This window comes from Euleptes europaea, chromosome 3 (genome assembly GCF_029931775.1).
Source record: "Euleptes europaea isolate rEulEur1 chromosome 3, rEulEur1.hap1, whole genome shotgun sequence".
In the NCBI taxonomy this organism is placed as follows: Eukaryota; Metazoa; Chordata; class Lepidosauria; order Squamata; family Sphaerodactylidae; genus Euleptes; species Euleptes europaea.
The window spans coordinates 117,405,998-117,431,306 of record NC_079314.1 but is presented as its reverse complement, the minus strand read 5'-3'; the positions used below and the strand labels follow the sequence as shown (position 1 = coordinate 117,431,306).

Here is a 25,309-nt window from a genome sequence, read left to right as displayed (position 1 = left end):
CATGACCCTCCCCTCCCCCAGTATGATGAAGTATTCTGCAAAACATGCAGATTGTTCAGGATTTTATAATATTTGGATGGGTTCAGATTAAAAGATATTGTGCCTCTGCTGACTTTTCCAGATAATCCAGACGTTGAAAAGACTCTTACAGATTATTTCACTCAGGCCATACTAGATGAAGTTGTTGTCATGTGTCTCCTTCCTGCAATGCATAACTTCCAGATCTGCTTGCCTCCTGGCACAGCTCAGAACCAGCTTCTCTTTGCTTAAGTGCTTGAGCCAGTATACTGCACAAGGGCAAACAGAGGTCACAGCTGTTCTTGGCACATGAATACATGAAGCTACCGAAGAGTCAGAGCATTGGTCTCTCTAGACTTCTCTACTACTCTGACTGGGCAGCAATCCAACATATCAAAGATCATGAAGGGTGGGGCTGTGATGTAGTAGTAGAGCATCTGCTTAGCATGCAAAAGGTCCCAGGTTTGATCTCTGGCGCCTAGGCTTGCCAGCCTCCAGGTGGGGCCTGGAGATCTCCTGGAATTAGAATTGATCTCCAGGCGAGAGATCGGCTCCCCTGGAGAAAATGGCTGCTTTGACTCTATGGAAATATACCCCACTGAGGTCTTGCCCCTCCCCAAATCCCTCCCTTCCCCGGTCCCACCACCAAAATCTCCAGGTATTTCCCAACCCAGAGCTGTCAACCCCCATGTAGGGTTGTCAATCTCCAGTTGGCACCTGGAGATCTTCCACTATTACAGCTGATCTCCAGACAACCAAGATCAGTTCCCCTGGAGAAAATGGCTGCTTTGGAGGGTGGACTCTGTGGCATTATACGCTTCTGGGGTTCCTCCAAAAACTCCCAAAATCTCCAGGTATTTCCCAACCCAGAGCTGGTAACCCTATGTAGGGTTGCCAATCTCCAGCTGGCACCTGGAGATCTTCCGCTATTACAATGGATCGCCAGACGACCAAGATCAGTTCCCCTGGAGAAAATGGCTGCTTTGGAGGGTGGACTCTGTGGCATTATACTCTTCCTCCCCAACCCCAAACTCTCCAGGTATTTCCCAACCCAGAGCTGGCAAGTGGTGGGGCCTGGAGTTCACCTGGAACTACCACTGATCTCCAGACTTCAGAGATCAGATCCCCTGGAGAAAGTGGCTGTTTCGGAGGGTGGACACCATTGGTGCTATGCACTGCTGAGATTCAAACCCTGTCCACCCCATCCCCCAAGAACCCACTCCCAAATCTCCAGACGTTTCCCAACCTGGAGTTGGCAACCGTGAATTCTTCTTCTTTTTTTTTTAATTACTCAGGAGCCAGCCTGCTGTGTTTCAAGAGACTTCGGCCATTTATGCACGGGAGGTTTTACCTTGGATTTGCTGCTCTCTAGAGGCACATTTCCCCCCATCCAAATTCTCAAAACTTAAAAATAAGCCCCCCCCCCCCCGTGCAGAGTTCTGAGAATTCGGATGAGGAAAATGTGCCTCTAGAGAGCAGCAAATCCAAGGCAAAACCTCCCATTCATAAATTGCCTTCCTGTGCATCGAACTACAACCTCACTGCCTAATCCTTTAAATAAAATTTTCAGGTTGCTGCAATGCATATGCAAAAAAAAAAAAATCATGACATCACGGTCAGCAAATAAACGGTTGATGGGTCTTCTAGCCCCTGGAAGTAGGAGAAACCCTGTTGCAAGTCGCGCGTCCTTTATGCAAAAACCCAGTCCTCGCTAGAGTGGAGGGTTGTTCCAAACAAAGATAAGGGGGGGGGGAGCAGGAATTTTATCAAAACTACAGCTGGGAGAATGGAAGGTACTAAAGCTGAACGGTTGTATCACATTTAGTGTTTGGGGAGACTCCAGTGAACTGTAAAATTAGGAGGTTTGGGGTGGGTTGTGTCTTGAGACGAATGGAGAGGCGCTTTCCGGGCCACCCCTCTTCGTCGTGGGGTTGGTATGTTCTTAGGCAATATCTGTGCGGGAAGCAGCCTGCGTTTTGCAGAGGGTTTTGCGCTTTGGGGGAAGGCGCGGGGATGGTCTGGCTGGGTATTTCCCCGCCAAAGCAGTTGCGTGCTTCGCAGCTGCGAAAACTTAATTTGCTTAATGAAATTTAGGCCGGGTTTTTTCCTTTCTTTTGCAAGCCCGAGATTTTAAAAAACGACTTTGGAAAAGGAACTTTTGTTCTTCTTTGCTTTGCATGCTCTGTTGTAAATCAGCTGCGCGCGTTGCGGGCAGGTTATAACCTCCTGCCCTCTTTTGCTGGTTGCAAAATCCTTTTTAGGCGGGAATTCTTTCTGAACGCTTCCCAGCGCAGCCTAGCAAAAAATAAACGAAGTTCTCGTATTTGTGAGGCTTTTGCTGTTCCTAGTTCGGACTCAAAAGAGAAGGGCATTTGGGCTTCTGCACATTTGTGCTCGTTTCAGTGAGGAAAGGAAAAGGGGGAAACATTGGTAAAATACAGGCAGGCATACAGATTGCATCCAACATTACATGAAGTGGAGAGGGAGAGAGGGAGTTATTTTAAAAGTAGGAATAAACGAATAGGGGGATGCACTAAAACGAATGACAAGTCAGGCCATGGGAAGCAATGGGAGAGGCTGCCCGTGTCAGTTGACTTGCATTGACTCCACTGAAAGACATTACAGCGCAAAAAGAGTTGCAAAGAAAATGTGGAATGGATTTCCCAGGAAGGTTTCTAAACTGTCCTGGGGTGGGGATGACAGCCCCCCCCCCCAAGCAGATTGAAAGCCCCTGGGACTGCAGAAGTCTTCTGAGGTGGGGATGACAGTCCCCCAAGGGGATTGAAAGCCCCTGGGACCCCCAGAGGTGTTCTGGGGTGGGGATGGCAGCCCCAATTCCCAGAGGTATTCTGGGGTGGGGATGAAAGACCCCCAAGGGGATTGAAAGCCCCTGGGACCCCCAGAGGTTCTGGGGTGGGGATGGCAGCCCCTATTCCCAGAGGTATTCTGGGGTGGGGATGAAAGACCCCCAAGGGGATTGAAAGCCCCTGGGACCCCCGGAAGTGTTCTGGGGTGGGGATGGCAGCCCCTATTCCCAGAGGTATTCTGGGGTGGGGATGGCAGCCCCAATTCCCAGAGGTATTCTGGGGTGGGGATGGCAGCCCCTATTCCCAGAGGTATTCTGGGGTGGGGATGGCAGCCCCTATTCCCAGAGGTGTTCTGGGGTGGGGATGGCAGCCCCAATTCCCAGAGGAATTCTGGGGTGGGGATGAAAGACCCCCAAGGGGATTGAAAGCCCCTGGGACCCCCAGAGGTTCTGGGGTGGGGATGGCAGCCCCTATTCCCAGAGGTATTCTGGGGTGGGGATGAAAGACCCCCAAGGGGATTGAAAGCCCCTGGGACCCCCAGAGGTTCTGGGGTGGGGATGGCAGCCCCTATTCCCAGAGGTATTCTGGGGTGGGGATGAAAGACCCCCAAGGGGATTGAAAGCCCCTGGGACCCCCGGAAGTGTTCTGGGGTGGGGATGGCAGCCCCCCAAGGGGATTGAAAGCCCCTGGGACCCCCAGAGGTGTTCTGGGGTGGGGATGGCAGCCCCTATTCCCAGAGGTGTTCTGGGGTGGGGATGAAAGACCCCCAAGGGGATTGAAAGCCCCTGGGACCCCCAGAGGTGTTCTGGGGTGGGGATGGCAGCCCCTATTCCCAGAGGTATTCTGGGGTGGGGATGAAAGACCCCCAAGGGGATTGAAAGCCCCTGGGACCCCCGGAAGTGTTCTGGGGTGGGGATGGCAGCCCCTATTCCCAGAGGTATTCTGGGGTGGGGATGGCAGCCCCAATTCCCAGAGGTATTCTGGGGTGGGGATGGCAGCCCCTATTCCCAGAGGTATTCTGGGGTGGGGATGGCAGCCCCTATTCCCAGAGGTGTTCTGGGGTGGGGATGGCAGCCCCAATTCCCAGAGGAATTCTGGGGTGGGGATGAAAGACCCCCAAGGGGATTGAAAGCCCCTGGGACCCCCAGAGGTTCTGGGGTGGGGATGGCAGCCCCTATTCCCAGAGGTATTCTGGGGTGGGGATGAAAGACCCCCAAGGGGATTGAAAGCCCCTGGGACCCCCAGAGGTTCTGGGGTGGGGATGGCAGCCCCTATTCCCAGAGGTATTCTGGGGTGGGGATGAAAGACCCCCAAGGGGATTGAAAGCCCCTGGGACCCCCGGAAGTGTTCTGGGGTGGGGATGGCAGCCCCCCAAGGGGATTGAAAGCCCCTGGGACCCCCAGAGGTGTTCTGGGGTGGGGATGGCAGCCCCTATTCCCAGAGGTGTTCTGGGGTGGGGATGAAAGACCCCCAAGGGGATTGAAAGCCCCTGGGACCCCCAGAGGTGTTCTGGGGTGGGGATGGCAGCCCCTATTCCCAGAGGTATTCTGGGGTGGGGATGAAAGACCCCCAAGGGGATTGAAAGCCCCTGGGACCCCCGGAAGTGTTCTGGGGTGGGGATGGCAGCCCCCCAAGGGGATTGAAAGCCCCTGGGACCCCCAGAGGTGTTCTGGGGTGGGGATGGCAGCCCCTATTCCCAGAGGTGTTCTGGGGTGGGGATGAAAGACCCCCAAGGGGATTGAAAGCCCCTGGGACCCCCAGAGGTGTTCTGGGTTGGGGATTGCAGCCCCTATTCCCAGAGGTGTTCTGGGGTGGGGATGGCAGCCCCTGGGACCCCCAGAAGTGTTCTGAGGTGGGGATGACAGCCCCCCACGGGGACTGAAAGCCCCTGGGACCCCCAGAAGTGTTATAGGGAGGGGATGACAGCCCCCCAAGGGGACTGAAAGCCCAGGAAAGGTGTCGGCAAGTGCCATGGTTCCCAGGGGCACTCCTGGGGACCCCTAGTGTAAGGAGAAATATTATACTTAAATCACAAATATGAACTCCTAATACAAAAGTAATTGTGGGGGGAAATAAGCAAAATAGTTCATTATGGTACAAAGGCATTCTTGTAGACTAAAATAGTTTTCTTCTGCTACCTTCTTAGGAGTATTTAGGTGTGCAAAAAGATAGGAGTCTGCAAACATATGTGTGAGCCGGGTGATCCAGTCTCCCCTCCAGTGTCTAACCCAGGGATGGGGAACCTCAGGCCCGGGGGCCGGATCCGGCCCGCAAGATCATTTTCCCTGGCCCTCGAGCCAATTCCGGGAGCTCCAGGGCCCTGCCACTCGAGCTCTCCCTATTTAGGCTCTCCCCTCGGCACTTCGGGCATTGCTGGCAGGCAGGCACACGTGTAAAATTGATGCTGATTGGGTAATTGTTGGGCCATTTCTCCCAACTCCCCCCACTTCCTGCTCCTGGAGAGACACACAACTTCCACCCAAAATGTGCGCCTGGCCGGAAGCCCCCCTCCCCTTTCTCTCACCAGCTGTTTCCAGGTGAGTGGGTGGCATGCAATGCCCTCCGCTCTCCAGCTTGAAACTGCTTGGGCGCCTGGAGCTTGTGTCACCATCTCCCCCTCGCCTGCCTGCCACTGGCCGCACCCTGCGCTGGCTCAGTGGGCCCTCCCCTCGCTCTCCCCCAGGCCTAGGCCAACAAGAAAAGCGGGCTGTCCAGCCATTCCAGCCCTGAACCTTCCTTCCCCCCCCCCCCCAGCTTGCCTGTGACCCATGCGGTGGGGTGATCCCCCGCAGCTTGAAGCTGCTTGAGCACCAGGAGCTCGTTCCACCATCTCCCCCTCGCCCGGCTACCGTTGGCTTCTCCCTCCCCTCGCTCACCCCTGTATATGTGTGTGTAGAAGTGGGGCATTCCCCCAATCGCCGGGCCACTAGCCTGGCCCAGTGAGTGCATGCGTGAAAGTATGAAAGGGGGAGGAGCCGAAAAGCTTCCCCCAATTGCGCGCGTGTGTGTGGAGTGGGGGGGGGGAGCCAAAAAGGTTTCCCCACCAGGCCGCACATATGTGAAAGTGGAGAGGGGGGAAGCTGAGAAGGCTTCCCCCAATGGCGTGTTTGTGTGTGAAAGTGGGGAGGGGGGGAAGCGTGTGTGAGTGCGTGTGTGAAAGTGGGGAGGGGAGAGAAGCCAAGAAGGCTTCCCCCAATTGCGTGTGTTCATGTGTGTGTGTGTGAAGCCTCCCTCCCTTTCCTTCCTTCCTTCTCTCCCTCCTCTTCATAGCCTCTCCTAGGGTTCCTAGAATCATAGAGTTGGATCACCAGGGTCATCTAGTCCAACCCCCTGCACAATGCAGAAAATTAACAACTACCTCCCCCCACATCCCCAGTGACCCCAACCCTCCCCCTGCCATGCAGGATCCCACAATCAAAGCACTCCCGGCAGATGGCCATCCAGCCTCTGCTTAAAGACCTCCAAAGACCGGGACTCCACCACCCTCCAGGGTGGCTGGAGACCTGGCAACCCTAGCCTTCCTTCCTTCCCTCCCTCCTCTGCATAGCCTCTCCTAGAGTTGCCAACCTCCAGGTGGTGGCTGGAGACCTGGCAACTCTAACCTCCCCCCCCGCCAGGAGATCTACACCTGGTATGGCCCCTGAATGATGTTATAAACTTGCAAATGGTCCTTGGCAGGAAAAAGGTTCCCCACTCCTGGTCTAACCAAAGCAGGACTGGAGACTACTTTGCTTCTGCTAATAACCTCATGTATAACGTACCTACTTCAAACCGTTTTGCAGTCTTATCGAACTCCTGCAAGGCTCTTCAGCGAAATGCTATGTGTGTGGTTCAAAGCAGAGACTCAAACCCCCTGGCACAGGAAGATGAGGAAAACGTTGAAAGCTCTAGCAATACCTTGAAAGAGCTCTCTTTATTGATTGCCAAAACAGTGGAAAGCATCTTTGAACAACTAAATTAAGAGCTTTCAAAGCTTGACCACCTAAACTCAGTTGGTAAGGAAGCTTAACAAACCCGGGTTTCCAAAAGCCAAGATGTGCTGAGTCATTTCAGGGAAATGCTCCATGGAGTCGTAGGAGTTCCAGCTCACCTCAACCTAGCAGAACGGGTGGTCCTTATCAGCAAGTCTTACGGCCTCATAAGATCTGTCTGAATATCCTCAGATATAATGGAAGCTTTTCTCTTTGGAATACAAAGCTCCCATGTTGAACAGCACTTGAGAACTGTATATGGCAGCAGAATTAGACACCTGGACTTGGAGTCAGTCGAGACTCTTAACAACTCCCACCAGTCACGCAAACTGTTACTGACTGTCCAACTAACTGTCCCCTCACTACTTCTTTGGCAGAAACGCTTTCTAAGCTCTAAAGGAATTTTTCCATCACAGGTGAGAACGTAATACGAACTCCACTTTTGAAGTTGAAAACGTCGAGCAGCTTCAGAGGGAAATCGAGCCAATGCCCTTCACCACGATTTGATTAGCTGGGCTGACTCTCCTGTCCCACAGAGGCAGTTGCAGAGTGTCTCTTTCTTGAGGACAGCATTGAGGAGGATCTGATTTGTTCTTTTAAGGCTCTTCCTGCCGCAGAGCAAATGGAGGTCACCAACAGGCTGGAACAATTAAAATCTAGACTTTTGGGGACAACTCTTCTGGCTTTGCTCAAGGCCGCTGGGATTGTGGGTAACTGCACACTAGGGGAAGGGGGCTGACACTGTAGACATTGATTTATTGAATTTCACATCCTGCCTGCAGTTGCCTTGGCTGGGCCAGACCAAATGATTTTGCCGGCTTTATATGGCCCGTGGGCCAGATGTTCCCCATCCATGCTTTAGACTCTACCCCTCTCAGTAGGGAATCCCCAGTTACCAGAACACGCCTCTTCCTGAACTGAGGAATGGAAGATCGAGTCATCTCATGTGCAGGAGCCTGAGAAATTTCTTCACACATTGGGGGCGGGGGGTATCCCTTGTTCCAGTGGTCCAGAATCAGTATCTATGGGGAGATCCTGGAACCGATTACTGAACTACAGAGGATCAGAATGAGTCCTGATTTTCCTGCTCCTGTGGGTCACATTCTTCCATGTACCCTCCTCCAGTGTTTCCTGCACCTCCATTCGTTGAGATTCCTTACTGTCCTTCTCCTGTTGCCCGCATCCACATTTAAAACATTTACATCAGGCACTTGAACTGCATGCACTTGATGATTGATCATCCCACTTTGTCGCCAATTTGTTGTATCTTACATAACACTTCCACACTTAAGTTCCAAATCTCTTTATTCCAGCCAGCTAAGCAACATAAAAACACATCCAACCGCCCCACGCTCTCCCACATTCTACATATTCTTACATACAATTTGCTTAAAAAATCTCTTAAAGTGACATACACATACCTATACACAAGATTGTCACTCAAATCCTTGTTAGCCTCCATTAGTGCTGTTTTCATCACGTGCACTCTGGCCAGGTGTCTGTAGTTGTGGCCTGTGTGAGGACATCACTGGGAAACAAGCCAAAATTAAACTAGGAAATCTGTGTTGGAAAATCACAGAAAATCATAAGACTAGTTGTGGTTCATATACCCAACTTCAATTCATGAATTCAAATTCGACTTCCATGGCCCCTAACTAACCATAGATAGTGATGTGGACCGCATTCAGACAATCATTCTAATCACAGTTAGTTTAATTAACTACGGTTTTGCCTTGTATCTGAATTGGGCCTTTGAGTCCCATTTCCAAGAAAGAATGAGTCATTATTGCAACTTACCTCCTGCACTTCAGCACACACATTTCGGTAATGCATGGATTGGCTCTCAGTTTCGGAAGTTATGTTTTTATGCAACTTTTCTTTGCTTTCAGATGAAGAAAGGTACTGTATGAGTTATTCAGGCTAGCCGTATGAACATCTTCTGTTTAAATTGTCCTTCGGACACAAGAGTAAAATGTCCAAATTTTCTTTTATGTAGGTCATGTGCAGTGAAGGAATTAATTCCTCTTCTAATATGAAGTTGAAAGGTTTTTGAGCAGCCATTGAAGTCTCCATTTGCATGAAAATGACCTTGCAGTGCTGCTGTATTTATTGATTTACTTATTTTTAACCCCACCTTTCTCCCCAGTGAGGACCCAAAGCAGCTTATAATGTTCTCCTTCCCTCCATTTTATCTTCACAGCAATCCTATGAGGTAGGTTAGGCAGAGGTTGCCTGCTTCAGTGGCAGAGTGGGGGTTGCAACCTGGGTCTCCCAGATACCGTATTTTTCGCTTCATAAGACGCACTTTTTTCCTCCTCAAAAGTGAGGGGAAATGTCGGTGCGTCTTATGAAGCGAAGGTGCGGACCCCCTCCCCTCCCCCCAGCCGCTGGGCGCACCCGAATGCAAGCTGGCGTTCCGCCGGGACAGCCAGCTGGGAGGCGGGGTATTTAAACTGCTCTGCGCTGCCTGCCTAGGCAGCGCAGAGTAGTTTAACCTCCCCCGCTTCCCGTTCCTGAGTAGACTGAGGGGGGGGGGTCTAATTGAGCATAAGGCAGCTTAACAAGGAGGGGCCCGTGGCTCAGTGGCAGAGCCTGTGCTTGGCATAGCAGGAGGCCCCCAATTCAGTCCCCGCGGGGCGCCTCCGCTCCCACCCGCCCCTCGCCCCGGCGAGCTCGGCTCTGCCCGGCCTCTGCCTCCCCCCCCACCCCCACTCACTGCACGGAGACCAGGCGGAGAGCGAGGCCGGGTCCCGCCGCCGGGACGATCCGCGGCCCCTCCCCCCTTCCCTTCCGCTCGCCCGGCCTCCGTGCAGTGGGGATCGCCGAGGGGGAAGTGGGAGAGGGAAGAAAGGAAGGCCGGGGGGTCGGGGCGAGCGGAAAGGAAGGAGGGAGGGCCCGCGGATCGTCCCGGCGGCGGGACCCGGCCTCGCTCTTTGCCCGCCCCGCCTGGTCTCCGTGCAGCGAGTGGGGGGGGGGAAGGCAGAGGCTGGGCAGCGCCGAGCTCGCCGGGGCCAGGGGCGAGTGGGGGGGGAGGCCCCCGGTTCAGTCCCCACGGGGCGCCTGCGCTCCCTCCCGCCCCTGGCCCCGGCGAGCTCTGTCCTAAAAAAGGTGGCATAACTCCTGGTAAGGGCAAAGGGCCTGAGGGGGGAAATAGGAGGCTGCCTAGAGGCAGCTCCGCGGGCGTCCATTCCACTCTTGGAAGCTTATGTGGCACAGATGCTCTCACAGGCCCTTGCCTGCCTCCTGAGGACTTTCACCTTCCCAGCTCAGGAATGGGCTGCTTGAGCCTTATGTTTGCCCTTATCTATTGCTTTATTTTTAACATAAGGGGAAGATGTTACATAAAGCTGCCTGTACAGATAGAAACTATTTTAATTCTTGTATGTTATTGTGTTCTATTAAAATCGATACTTTGAGGGGGATTGTGTAATACTGGAACACAGGGTCATCTGCTGAAGCTGGAGGGTGAGAGATTCAAAACAGATAAAAGGAAGTATTTTTTCACACAATACATAGTTGAATTGTGGAACTCCCTGCCCCAAAATGTGGTGATGGCTGCCAACGTGGAAGGCTTTAAGAGGGGAGTGGACATGTTCATGGAAGAGAGGGGCTATCCATGGCTACTAGTAAAAATGGCTACTAGTCATGAGTCATACCTATTCTCTCCAGGTTCAGAGGAGCATGCCTCTTATATTAGGTGCTGTGGAACACAGGCAGGACAATGCTGCTTCAGTCGTCTTGTTTGTGGCTTCCTAGAGGCACCCTGTTGACCACTGTGAACAGACTGCTGGACTTGATGGGCCTTGGTCTGATCCAGCAGGGCTTTTTTATGTTCTTATGGGATTTATCTTTTTATTTGTTCCTTTTGGTTTGGTTTTTCTCAACCTCTTGATTACCTAATCCATTTTAGGGTTGGGTTTTCTTCCGTTTTTCTCTAGGTGCTTAATTAGTGGCTGACACTATTGCCTCTCTAATTTATAGCAGCCTATCTGAGGCTATCAGAATACTACCTTCCAGATGCTAGTCATATTCCTGCTAGACCATATTCTTGCTAGACCATGGCAGCGGTAGCTGTGACCAGTTTTGGACTTACATTAGCAGTACCTAGGTTTTTTTATTGTTATACAAAGCTCTTAAGAGCAGAGAGGGCTTGCATCTTGTCGGTGTAAGATCCAAAACAAGAGAGAGAAACTGCTGCCTCTTCTAAACAAAGACAGCAATTATCCCCAATTGCAGGTATGTGACTTTTGGCATGTAACCCAATGCGATTTTGCTAACCAATGGAATACTGACATTTATCATTACATCATCTCCTTGAGACTAACTTAACTGTTGATACAAAAAAACAAACCCTTTAACTATCTTGACAGAATTGGAACTCGCACTGAATCCCCAACAGTTTGCCTCCTGTGTGGAAGGTAGTGTGCACTTCAAAAGGAGCCACCTACTGACACATTCCCCCACAGACACCATTTCTTCCCTTGTGCCACTAGGGGGCGTTCATCAAAAGATCACTATAGTATGATAACATTACAAGTGGGGGGACCCCCCAAGGGCTTGCTGGGGCCATTTAATTGTCCCCTGTATTCCCCCCCCACTCTCACAACTTGCTGCCCTCTCCTGAGCCCCAAGCTAAACAAGGGAACAGTGCTGGATATGAGTGAGATTAGTAAAGATACACAGCACAGGGCTCATAAAGATAAATCTGTTGGATTTACTAGCTAATTTAAACATTACATACAGCTGAAGAGCTGTTTCCACATTTACAACATGCAACCTAAATGATATAAAAAATAAATACAAAGTCCCAACTGGTCACCCAAGTCCAGAACGGAAGATTCCTAGTACGAGAGGATTGAGTCACCCTTGACGTAAATCCAAAGAGAGGAGGTTGCATCACCTCACAGCGGTAAGTTCCAATTAATTCCAAAGCAAAAAAGGTTGTGTTGCGTCACAAAGCAAGTCAAATGTCCGTAGTGCAGAGGAAAATCCTTATTTCCAAATACGTCAAATAAAGAGACGACCCCTCTAGATCCGTGGTCATTTCGCGGAGCGGAGCTTCTTCAGTCAATATCCTCCTGCTTAAGGGCGTAAGCCTCTGCAACAATGTACATATCAACATACAATCTTATAGAAACATTTTTTTAAAAAATAAATCATTTTAAAGTATAACGACTATATTACATCTTACCAAAATTGGAGGTGGCAAGACCCGTCCTGGTTCTCCGTACCTCTGTGAGGTTAGTTAGAAAGTAGATTCCTAATTAAATGCTAGTGGAGCAGATACCAGGTGCACATGGTTAGAGAGAATCTTAAAGTTACAGAAAACACGCCAGATCGAATTCATTATTCAGACCTCCCGGTGCCAAGGTTTTAAATAAAAAAAAATTCATTTCCTGTCTGTGAAGAATTTGTGGGATGTCTTGTGTGGGTGTGGTATGTATTTCCAAAGGGCAAAATATCTAATGTCATCGGCAGAATGACCTTTTTCAAGAAAATGTCCAGTGAGGGGGGCGTCTAAATTCTTCGCGCGTACGCTCACCGTGTTCCCCGATCCTCACTTTGAGTTGTCTTGATGTTGAACCAATGTAAATCAAAGAACATGGACATGTGACAGCGTATACAATATTAGATGTGGCACAATTACTAAAGAAATTCAACTGATATTTAAAATTAAAGGCTTTGGAACTTAATTCCTTTACTGGGAGGCTCAATGGGCAGACCGAGCAGGCTCCACATTTGTGGTGTCCTAAGATCTTTTTAGCAGGTTTCTTTGGGGACTGATCAGTTTTAACTAGAACGTCATGGTTCGTCTGAGACCAAAAAGAGGAAGCTGTTGGCACCCTGGCACATCCCGCAGAATGTGCCAGTGTTGTTTAATAATCTTTTTTATATCTTCAGTCAGATGGTTAAATTCCAAAGACGAAAAAATCCTAGATTGAGAGTCAGAGCAGTCAGTTGCTGGTGTTAATAAGTTCTTTCTGTCCCTTTCGGAAGCCTGCTGTTTGGCTTTCTGAATCACTCTGCTACTAAAGCCTCTCGATCTTAGTTTCGATTCTATCCGATGAGAGGCTAAATGGTAATCTTGTTCCAAAGTTGAATTCCTTTTGATTCTTAAGAGTTGGCTGAAGAAAAGATTAAGTTTTAAATGTAATGGATGGTGTGAGCTGAAATGTAGCCCCGCCCCTACGTCCGTAGGCTTTGAATATGATTTCACCGCTATGGTGTTCCTCTGGGTCTTAAAGACCATTACATCAAGAAATGGAATTTCCTGCAAATCGCAATTCCCTGTAAATTTCCAGTGGTCATCAAGACTATTAATCCAGGTTAATAGTTCTGAAAAGGAGGCAATGGAATCTATCAACATAAAAAGATAATCTATAAACCTGAAATATGATAAAACATGAGATTGAAAGAAAGGATTCTGAAAGAGGATTTTTTCCCCCAAAAGAAATCATGTATAAGTTAGCCACGGACGGGACGCAAGACGCGGCCATGGCGACTCCCTGTATCTGAATAAAAAATTAATCTCGGTATCTGAAAAAATTGTTTTCAAAAAAAATATCAACCAAATTGAGTAAGAAGTGTGTAGGAGGTTGTCATGTCTGGAATCCAAGTTCTCTTCAATTATGTTTCTTGCCATTTCCAATGGGATATTTGTATACAGGGCTGAAACATCCAGACAAGCAAGAACTGTTTCAGATGCAATATCCAAGTTTTCAATTTTTTTTATGAAATCACCTATGTCTTTAATGTATGATGGGGTGATTGTGCTGAAAGGGTGTAGAAAATGTTCAATATATTTAGAAATAGGTTCTAATAAGCTGCCTAGAGCTGAAATGATGGGTCTGCCGGGGGGGGGGGTTGATTAAGGTTTTGTGAATCTTCGGGAGGATATAGAAAATAAGAACACGAGGGAATTTTTCCAGTAGAAAGTCATAAGTGTGTTTATCAATATAATTAGCCCGACACCTTCATAAAGAACAGTTTTGATAATATTGGAAATTCGATTTGTGGGATCAGAAGGAATTTTTCTATAGTGTCTGGTGTTGCTAAGTTGCCTTAAATTCTCTTGCTCATGTGCGGTCGAGTCCAAAATAACTATAGCCCCGCCCTTATCTGCGGGTCTCACTGTAATAGAAGAATTACAAGCTGGGTACTCATTTCACCGACCTCGGAAGGATGGAAGGCTAAGTCAACCTTGAGCCGGCTAACTGAAACCGACTTCCTTCGCCATCGAACTCAGGTCGTGAGCAGAGCTTTTGACTGCAGTACTGCAGCTTAACACTGCGCCACGGGGCTCTTCCCAATCAGTGGTAATACTACGGATCAGTCTCTAGTCTAGATGGTTCTAACCTTGCAATGGACTTTTCAGGCCTTGTTTTTGCACTTGTTTGCCAAATGTACACACAGTTTCTCTTGCCCACTCTACTGATTGGTGATCCTGACTGGTCTGTGTCAACTGCAGACACATGTGATTCAGACCTTTAATAAAGTTAAAACGTGATTCTGTGTTAGCTTCAGGCCCTAAAAATGGTTGTGTTACAACATAATTAAATTATAAATAAGCTTGCATTTTGGTGGAATGAAATACCATTGACACGTCATTCAAAGCATTTAACTGAGATTTTTTTTTGCTTAAGACATACAGTGTATACATTTCTTGCTTTTCATAGGCAGACAGAAGAGTTAAAGAAAGACCGTAATGAGTCAATTAACTGCAAACATCCTGGAATAAAAGCCAGTGTCCAACGAATGCAACGGAAGTGATTGAACAGCTCCTTTTTTAACAAGATCTGCAAGTGCAGTAACCAAACTTGGAGAACCTGAAACTCTAACCAATAACCCTCTTTAACAATAGAGAGTACCCAGGAATCTGAAGTAATAGCCTCCCAGGCTGCACAATAAGGGGCCATCCTCTCACCAAAATGCACAGTTTGGTCCAGGGCGCCTTCCCCCAGCCAGAAAGAGGACTTGTTGCCCTGCTGTCTAGCAGATTGAGGCCTGTTGGAAGAAGCAGAGGGCTTTGAAGACCTGTGTTTATTATGGCCTTGAAATGGCTGATAGGGACGGTGCTGCTGCCGAGATAGCCATAAGGTCCGTCCTCCTTCTTGCCCCTCAGCTTTCTGCGTTCCTGCCTTGGCAGTCGAGGGAGGGACAGACGGTAGCAAGAGCAGGTCCCTCCTCCCTGCCTACCCCCCTATCCCCCCTCTACTCATCTGTCCTAAGACTACTTTCCTGGGAGTGGGCAGCTTTGAGTCGCATCCAGCCACTTTTGTCATTCTTGCTACAGTTCCCATCTCACATGGCTTTTGAGCATGCTGGTCTAATGTCTCCTGCCACAGACTTTTTCATGATCAAAGGGACCTCCTCCCTTTCTCACCAATGGAAATGCTGGTTGGATCCATCCCTCTGAATAGAGCCCAGTAGGAAACACTGGTATTCGAGGATATGGGTTAACCAGAAAATCTGCTGAATGTTTAGTGATGTAATTTAAAGCCAGTGCCTCCTAAACTACTGTTGGAATGGTAAGTAAGACCACAGGGGTTTTTACCACTTACGGTAAAAAGTGGTATCACCGAGTTGGTGTAGATTCTCTTCTAAATAATCCTCAGTATTTAAAATAACTGTTCCCCCCCTTGTCGGCTTGTTTAATGGTGACAGAAGTGTCGTTAATTAAGTTATTCACTAACTCCCAGTCATGTGTATCAAAATTATTAGGCATAGGTTTTCTCCTTTCCAATCGTTCTATATCCCTCAAAACTAGATGTTGAAATGATGCGATCAAATGATTATGCACCTGTGGTATAAATGTAGATTTTGATGAATTCGAGCATGGTCATTCAATCCATATGGTACCAGTGAGTTAAGGGTGAAAATCCAAAATGTTTCTCTGTATTTCAATTTCCAAAGAATGTATTTGAAGAAGTAACCTTTTCCAAAACCCAGAACTGAAGCTTTCTATCAGTATGTTTCAGCTCCTTGAGGTGGTCAACTAATGGAGATTTCTGTTTCATTCTTCTAATGCCTCAAATTTCTAGATCTTTTCTGAGTGAAGAGAGGATTTTCTTCACATATGGGAATATTAGAAAGGAGATGCCAATGCTTCATTATAATATTTCTTATGTAAGGGTGTCTGGTGTTACAAGTCAAAGGAATAACCATCCTCTTTATGTTCTCTTCCTTATTTTTAGGTGTCAGCAACGAGGACCTGTTGATATTTTTAGCCTTAAAGAAGGCAATTTTAAGTCTTTAAAGAGTAACCTCCTAGTTTTGGAGGATATTAATAATACAGGCCATACAGATAGTACAGTTTGGCACAATCACTCTATACCAGAGAGACACGCTTGGGCGACCACCCTGCTCCCGGAGAAGCCTCAGGATGTTAAAAAAGGATGGCCATGAATGGGTGAGAGGGAAGCCCCTCCCATTTCTCCAAAGAATCAAAAAAAGGCAGCTTTACATCTCTAGAATTGTTATCGGCTTTGCTCTGTCGATCTGATGTAGCCCCTGCCCTCAAGAGATACTGACACTTTTCAGAAGATGGAAAGGTTTTCAAGGTGTGTGCTGTGCAGAAAAATAAATATAAGATGAAAGGAGGAAGGGAAATATAAAAGGTATTTTTGTTTATTTTTGTACTGCAACAATAACCCCCCCCAACACATACACACACAAAATCAACCAACTGCAGCTCTATGAACCATCATATGGGCCGAAGCTGCCCTTACTTTCTTGGGGCCATGGTAACAAATAAACAGACTCTTGGATCTCCTAAAGTGTTTCATCCTGTCTATGTAATAAAGGATAGCTCTCCTCACATCTAAGGTGTGTAGAGTCCTTTCTGCATCTGATGAAGAGTTAGGAAAGAAAACAGGCAGCACTATTTCCTGAGCTAAGTAAAAACTAGATATCGACTTGGGCTTGAAGAGTGGGTTAGGGTGTAAGACTACCCGTTCATTAAAGACCTTGGGGAACAGCTTGTCTACTCGGAGGGCAGCTATCTCCCCCATTCGCCTGGTAGATGTTACTGCCATTAGAAAAGCTACCTTGGCAGACAGCAGGTTGAATGGGGCGGTAACCATGGGTTCAAAGGGGGCAAGCATTAGCCTTGCCAGCAGGGCCATCTTAACAGCATTATGGGCCCCTGGGCAAACCAGTGTGCTGGGGCCTCTACAACAACCACTCACAGGAATCAAAAGTAAATGGTCAATAGTATTAAACATATTTATTTTATTGGCACTTCAACAAAACTGGTGTTAAAACATTAAAAACATGCGGTACAGCAGCAACTAATCAACATGATAAACATTTGAACAATACACAAGGCTTCTTGTGTATCTAGCCTCATCTATGTATAGGTCTACCAGACTACATTCAACAATTTTCTCAACTTGCACAATTAAATAGCTTATCCATTCATATATTCACAAACTATCAATACCTGGTTATTAGTACTGCATCATAAATTCATAATCTTAAATAACCACTACATGATTACCGTACAAGTGTTCAATGTTGTGATTGAATCTCAGGTTCAATCACTAATAATCTATGCATAGCCATATACCTGGGTTCATATACAATGTATAAATATATCCAATAATCATGTCATTGCTATTAATAGTACTAAAGTACGTCTAATGTTACTAATGTCAACTGAGTTTAAGTGATGCAACGTATACGCTAAATTACGTTATTCAGCATGAGATCCATACACATAGGCCTACATGCAAGTGAAGTGGCACTGTAGCAGAGGTGACTGCAATACTAACCCAGGGTTACTAAATCAGACAAATCACAATGTCCATTTGTAACACAATAACATTGCAACAAATATTATTTTATAGTTTAGTATAGTCTAGACTACTGTGTAGTAGTATTTATTTATGGCAAGTCACTTAACATACACAGATTAGCATAGGGTTGCTATGTTCGTGGGGGCCCCGAGCAAGCACCCATCGGGCCCATGTGTTAAGATGGCCCTGCTTGCCAGAACCAATGACAGGGACCACTGGGGAGTAATCTTGGGTACCGGAGGAAATGTGTTAAGGAGGCCCTTCATGAAATGCTTTGCCAAAGGGTGCACAAATGTTGTATAACCTTCGATCTTATCATAGAATTACCCTTTGCCAAAGGGTGCGCAAATGTTGTGTAACCTTCAATCTTATTGTGGTATGCCGAGATGGCAGCAAGGTGTACCTTCACCGAGGACACTGCAAGGCCCTGTTTTGTTAGTCCTAGGAGGTAGTCCAGGATTAGGGACAATAAACAATTGAACACAGAGGAATTGTTGGAGGCAGCCCAGCGTTCGAACTTATCCCATTTCAGGTCATATGAGTACCAAGTAGATGGCTTCTTAGCCTGTAAAAGAATCTCCCTTACCTGCTGGGGCAAACCCATGTCCTGGGGTCTATTCTCCATGCTGTTAAGTGTAGGCGAAGTATGTCGTGATGCATGAGGACATCCCATTGTAGTAGATCTGGGACCTAGGAGAGCACTCTGAAATTGTTGTTCGCCAGGTGTAGCAACTCTGCGAACCAGATCTGGCGTGGCTAGAAGGGGGCAATCAGTATGCAATATGTGAGGTTGGCTTTGATCTTGCCTATGACCCTTGACAGGAGGGGGAAGGGTGGGAATGCATAGAAGAGAGTGCCTGACCACCAAATCTAGAAAGCATCTCCCAGGGAGTCTGGGTTGTGGCCCGCTAGGGAGCAGAACATCTCTGCCTTCCTGTTGTTGCGGGAGGCAAAGAGATCTGCAAAGGAGGTAAGTGAATAACAAATTGCCCTCAGTTCTAGCACATTGAGTAAATCTTTCAAATGGTCCTCCCAGCGACCTTGTACCAAGAATCCTTCACAATTACCACCCCATCCTTGGAGGGAAGCATCTATAGTGAGGACAAAGTCCAGGTTCCAATAACCATACGGAGTACCTATCAGAAGGTTAGCCTCTGATAGCCACCAGTTCAGAGATCAGAGGACCAACCTGGGAATAGATAATCTGTGGGACTGTGATTGACGGAACTGGTCAAAGGTGCGTAGGAACCATGTCTGTAGGGACCTCATACACAGCCTGGCCTGGGGGGTGACAGCAGTGGTAGAGGCCATCAATCCTAGTAACCTCTGGATCAGAACCTCTGGATCAGAATCACAGGCTGGAGTCTGCATCTCTGGAACTTTTCCGCTAGGTGTCTTATGGCCCCCACTCTCTTTTGGGGAAGGAAGGCTTTGTTCAGGGTAGAGTCTAAGATAGCTCCCACAAATTGAGGACCACCGGAGTGGCAGCTGTTAGGAGCCAGTCATTGAGGTAGGGGAATGTGCTGCAACTCCTACCTCTGAGGTGAGAGATGGCCATGGCCATGCACTTAGTAAATACCCTGGGTGCAGTGGCTAAACCAAAGGGGAGTACCATGTATTGGAATATCTCATCACTGTAATGGAACCTGAGGTATTTTCTGTGTGATTGATGAATGGAAATATGAAAATACGCATCCTTAAGATCCAGGACTGCAAACCAGATGCCTAGTGAAAGAAGTTCCATAATAGAGGGCACAGAAACCATGCGGAACTTGGAAACCCTCAAACATTTATTCAACTCTCTTAAATCAATGATTGGTCTAGAGCCACCATCCTTCTTTTCAACCAAAAAGATTCTAGAGTAAAAGCCAAACTCTGAGCAGATGGGGACTCTCTGAGCAGTTCCCTTTTGCAGTAACTCCTGCAGCTGAGGGTCAAATTCGGGGAATGGGTTGTCCCTGGCAAACCTGGGGTGTGAGCAGCTGGGGCTGTACTTAAACTCCAAACAGTAACCTTCCGTAACTATTCTTGTGACCCAGCTGTCAGAACAGATGGACCACCAACTATCAAAAAAACTACCCAGCCGATCAAGAAAGGGGAGGCCCTCTTGGACAGCCTGCAGGCCCAGTAAGAAACGTTGAGGGGGTTGATGTTGTTGTTGGTCTTTTGGCAGAGGATTGATCGGCGGTCTCTGCCTGTTGCCCTGTCTGTGTTTTCCAGACTGGCCCTGGTGAAAAGGCTGCTGGTACTGCCTCTACTGAGGATACTAGTGTTGGAAGTGCTGCTGACGTTGGCCCCTAAAAAAGGGTGTTGCAAAGCCTTGCTGCCTCGATTGGAAGCGTTCCCGTGACGGGGCGTTATAGGGCAGAACACCCAGGTACCTGGCTGCTTGGCGGTCCTTTTTGATGTTGGTCAAAAAATCGGTGGTGGAAGAGGCAAAGAGGGTGTCCCCTTCAAATGGGAGGCCCTCCACCTGGGACCTGGTGTCAAGAGGTAAGGCAGTGTTTCGGAGTCATGAGAGGCGATGTAGGGTGATGGCAGCGGCTATGGCTCTGGTGGCCGTCTCCGCTGCGTGTTTTCCAGCACTGATGTCCTGTTTTGAAAGATGTAGGGTCTCGGACTAAATCAGGTTAATGGCCAATTTTGCATCTTCTGGGAGGTGTTCCAGGCGTGGGGCTGCTCTCTCCCACAAGAAGAGCTGGTAACCTCCCATAATCGTTTGATAATTGGAGATCCTGAAGTTCAGGGCAGCTGATGTGTATAATTTTCTGCCCAGGTAATCAAGCCTCCTGCTTTATCAGCAGGAGTAGAGTGTGACTTTGCCTTTGGCGTGATTGCATCTCTCCTGTCACAATGGACAGTGTGAGGGATGGATGGTAAGAAATTCAGCAGAATCTTGTTTTACTGTGTACAGGTTTTCGATCTTTTTGGAGGAGGCTGGGGTAGAGGCAGGTTTCTTCCATACCGACTGGCTTATTTCAGTAAGGCCCTCGAGCACAGGAAAAGCTACGATGCCAGGGGCATCTAAGTAGAGGCGGCTTAAAATCCTGTCCTTGGGCCTATTGTCGGAGGTTGTAATATTGAGCTCAAGAGCCTCAGCCATATGAATCATCTGCTTGCTTCTAAGGTGAAGGTCTTCCGAGGGGGAGATGGCTTCAGTGTCTCCCACAAGCTCATCTGGGGAGGGTTCTGATACCCCTTCAGAGATAGCTACAGAGGCTAGGGCCTCGAATTCTTCTGCATCCGAATCTACTGGGGAGGCAGATTGAGTGTAGGATGGAGCAAAATAGTCAGGCTGTGCTGGAGCTTGGGTGAGTGGCCTTCCTTGCAGGGAAAGTTGGCGAAGCCTGCAGAAGTCAATCCAATCCTGGATGAGACTTGGAGGTAGGTTGGGCTGTTGCAACGGTTCCACGTTGGGCGCGGTCGCCCTAGGATCCACAAAGCCCATGTCGAAGCTCTTGGATCCAGTGGGTTGGATCCAGTCCTCGGATCCGAGGGGACCGTGTCCTGGATCAAAAGGTGGTCCAGTGGTAGCTCGAGCTCTACGTCAGAGAAGGAATGTAGAGGGAACTCAGATCGTAGAGACGGGGTCCTTGGCGGGACCAGGACGAGGTCGGGATCCGAGATCGCCTGGATCGGGGCTGGAGGAGGTTTAGGCGTTGACTTGCGATGAATCGGGTTGCAAGACTTCTTTCGGTGTTTCTCCTTCTGCTTGTGCTTTTTACTCGCCAGTTCAGAACTTGTGCGTTCTTGCGCATGTTCTTTGAGGACTGTCTTGGTTCCGAAGTGGGGGTGGCTGGAACCGAGGGGTTTGGATCCGAGCTGGAACCATGTGTTGGAGCTGCTGGAGCTGAGCGAACGGACTGGGCCCTCTGAGAAGTCTCTGATCCGGCAGACATGCTCTGAGCAAAGAGGGCTTTTTTTCTACAGCTAGGCTTGTAGCACAAGCATTGCAAGCTCTCGTGGAGAACCTTTGGCAGATTCTGCAATTGGGCGTTTTATGGCTCTCGCCCAGACATATGAGGCATAGCTCATGTTCGTCGGTTAGCGGGATTTTAGTGGAGCTCTTTTTGCAGCTTTTGAACAGCGATTTTGAGGCCATCGCTGTGCTCAAGGGAAGACAACCGGTTGTAGCGGCTTGAGTCGCGGGGAGCTGGAGCGCGCTGGGGACGGGGGCTGGTCAGAGAGCCTTGAACTACAGCCCGGGGAGGGAAGAAGCGCAGTTGAAAGACTCACTCTCCTTTGAGGAAGAACAAATGAAGTAGGCAGCCGGAGGTTTGAGTGAAAGTTCCACTCTTGGCAGGGGCAAAGAAGGAACTTGAGGAGGGGAGGGGGTGCCCCACCCAGGAGCACGCGTTGGTTTCGGCTGGAAGCCGGCCTGCCTTCTCTAAGGATGGGGGCATCCCCACCTAGGCATGAGGCTATGAAAAGTTTCCGGTGGCAGGCCTGCACGCAGGTGCAGTCCCAAATGTGGGACTACACCGAAGACTGAAAATGAACGGGCATTAAATAAATAATAGCTCTGCAAAACACAGTGGCATGCATTGCAGATATTTTAGAAATCAGAACAATATTTTAGAAATCAGGACGTGAGGAAAGTGAGCATTTATTAACCCTTTCTAGGCCAAAATGCCTCCAGAATGGCCAGGAACAGGCATTAAACAAATAATAGTTCTGCAAAAAACAGTGGCATGCATTGCAGATAATCCAGAACAATATTTTAGAAATCAAAACATGGAGTGTGCATTTATTAACCTTTTCCAGGCCAAAATGTCTCCGGAACGGTCTGGAACGGGCATTAAACAAATAATAGTTCTGCAAAAAACAGTGGCATGCATTGCAGATACCTCAGAACAATATTTTAGAAATTAAAATGTGGAGAAAGTGAGCATTTATTAACCTTTTCCAGGCCAAAATGCCTCCAGAACGGCCAGGAACAGGCATTAAACAAATAATAGTTCTGCAAAAAACAGTGGCATGCATTGCAGATACCTCAGAACAATATTTTAGAAATCAAAATGTGGAGAAAGTGAGCATTTATTAACTCTTTCCAGGCCAAAATGCCTCCGGAACAGCCCAGAACAGGCATTAAACAAATAACAGGACCACAAAAAACTGTGGGATGTGTTAAATGCCCTCCAGAACAATACTTGGAAAACTAATAAGCAGAAACAGTGTCCATTTATTAACCCTTTCCGAGCCAAAATGCCCCCTGAACGTTCATCTTTCATTTTTAAATAACAGTTGAGTATATCATTATGACATAACTGTGTCTTTCTGGCTCTCCAAATTCCCAGCTTTCTTTTTTTTAAAGTGTCTAGCTACCTTTGTGCAAGTATGTTTCCCCTTATATCTCTGCAATGAAAAGGGCTGTAGACTTACTTGTTTAAAATGAAAGCTGGAAATTCAGAGAATCTGCAAGATACATTGTTATAACATAAGACTGATATAATGATGTTCATGTGCTGAAAAAAAAAGAGTCATGGTGCCAGAGGAAGTGAATTACTGCTTCGGGGGACAGGGGAAGGTAAGACGGCTGTAGTGTGGGTTAGCCTGGCAAAATCCTACTAACATTACAGCCATCCAGGATTTGCTGAGACTTTTCTCACAAATTTGCAGCCAAGCAGATTTGGGAAAAATTAGAGACAAGCAGGGGAAATCCCAGGAGATGCACAAATGCACAATAATGCAATGGGAAAGCAGGAAAAAACCACTTCCCAACAGCACCAAGCATGGGCCAAATACTGTGTGTGGACATGTCTGGGAGAAATGCTAAACAGATCTACTCAGAAGTCCCATTTTATTCAGTAAGGCTTACTCCCAGGAATGTGTTCTCAGATTCGTGACCTCCTGCATCACTGAAGTACTCCGACATCATTGAAGTTCTTGAGCCGGCATGGTGTAGTGGTTAAGAGTAGCAGACTCTAATCTGGAGAGCCAGGTTTAATTCCACACTCCTCCACATGAAGCCTGCTGGATGTCCTTGAACTAGTCACAGTTCTCTCAGAACTCTCTCAGTCCCACCCACTTCACAAGGTGTCTGTTGTAGGGAGGGGAAGGGATTGTGATTGTAAGCTGCTTTGAGACTCCTCCAGATAAAGAAAAGGTGGGTATAAAAAACCAACTCCTCTTCTTATCTTCATGCATGCTTGGATCCTCTCTCTGGGCACCTACAGTTCCTTTTGTCAAATCCCTCTTCAAATACTGAAGCTTCGTGCAGCTTTCTAACCAACTCAAAGCCAGTAGTTGCATTACTGTTTTCATTCACTTCCATCCTCTGTATACAAGGCACGTTCCCCCCCCCCCCCGTTCCCTTTATTATTGCACTCACTTTCATTCTCACCCACTGCCTCAATTAAGATGGTATATTCAAGGTGGCCCTACAGAAGGGGCTACAATCCCCAGGTTCAAGATACTACAGAAAGTTCAACCTTTGGCATGTCCAGTTAAAGAAGAATTGCTGCAAGCCGGATTAAAGAATATCTGTGTTAGAAAACCTGGGACAACCACTGCCAGTCTGAGTAGAGGAAGGGCCATAGCTCAGTGGTAGAGCATCTTCCTGGCATGCAGAAGGTCCCAGGTTCAATCCCCAGCATCTCCAGTTAAAGGGACTAGGCAAGGAAGTGATGTGAAAGACCTCTGCCTGAGACCCTGGAGAGCCGCTGCCGGTCTGAGTAGACGATACTGGCTTTGATGGACCCGGGGTCTCATTCAGTAGAAGGCGGCTTCATGTGTTCATGACTGGCTACCGAGAGCAATGCTTAAAGTAGTTTCAATTGTTCAGTTGTTTATATACATAAATATGACATCTCTTTTTTATTGTTAGCTGGTTAAATACTGCACCTGGTCTTGTGAAACTTTAACAAATTGACTGATGTGCAAGTGGGGGACCTGCAAAAACCCTTGGGGAGTGGGAATTCCCATTCGCCTCTTCCACAGGACCCCTGGCTCTGCGCTGTGTAGCCTCCAGTCAGTTGACCTCCGTTAGGTTGAGACCATGCCTTAAGCCCCAAGCTACCACTGGACAGTTGCAGGGGGGGGGGGCTTGGCACTGAAAGCATGTCCAGAGGCACTTTCAGCCCTGACCCACCACAGAAGACTCTTTTGCCTGCCACTCCCACCCAATCCTGTATTGTTCTCCCCTCCTGTAATCTGCCCAACTGCCCTTTCCACAGTCACCTCTATCTTTCAATGGGGATCTTCAGGTGCAAGCAACCCAACATTTCAGACAGTTTTCCTGTGATTTTTGAGTAAGTGGAAACGTTGGTGGCTAATTTGGATGGATTGTAACCCCCATTTTCAGGAGGGAAGATGACATTTGATCTCATCAGATCTCAGAAGCTAAGGAGGGTTGGTATTTGGATGAGAGACCACCAAGAAAGTTTGCAGAGGAAGGCATGGCAAGCCATCTCTGCTTCTCACTTGCTTTGAGCTCCTTGCTTGGATCCCCATAAGTTGGCTGTGACTTGACAGCACTTTACACTCACATGCACAATCCCCGTTTTAAGTCCCACTTTTCAGATTTTTCTGCAAATGGGTATTCCTAAAATTTGTAAAAACATATCTGCTGGGTATGTAATTTAACTCCATGCCATGAAAAGCTTCAACTGCCTATTTCCTTTATTAAAGGGACAAGACATTTTATTATTTGTTTAATGCCCGTTCCGGAGGCATTTTGCCTGGAAAGGATTAATAAATGCGCACTCTCTCCACATTT

At 48.0% G+C, this 25,309-nt stretch overlaps 1 protein-coding gene across 1 annotated transcript in view; it reads right to left on the bottom strand.

The window, feature by feature from the left end:
* LOC130474929 (uncharacterized) overlaps nt 1-21,040 on the bottom strand; it is a 38,939-nt gene extending 17,899 nt beyond the window's left edge. Inside the window, exon 1 of the mRNA XM_056846621.1 lies at nt 20,498-21,040. Coding sequence (XP_056702599.1) covers nt 20,498-21,040 — 543 coding nt within the window. The remainder of the gene's footprint in view (nt 1-20,497) is intronic.
* Between the last annotated feature and the right edge of the window lie 4,269 nt (nt 21,041-25,309).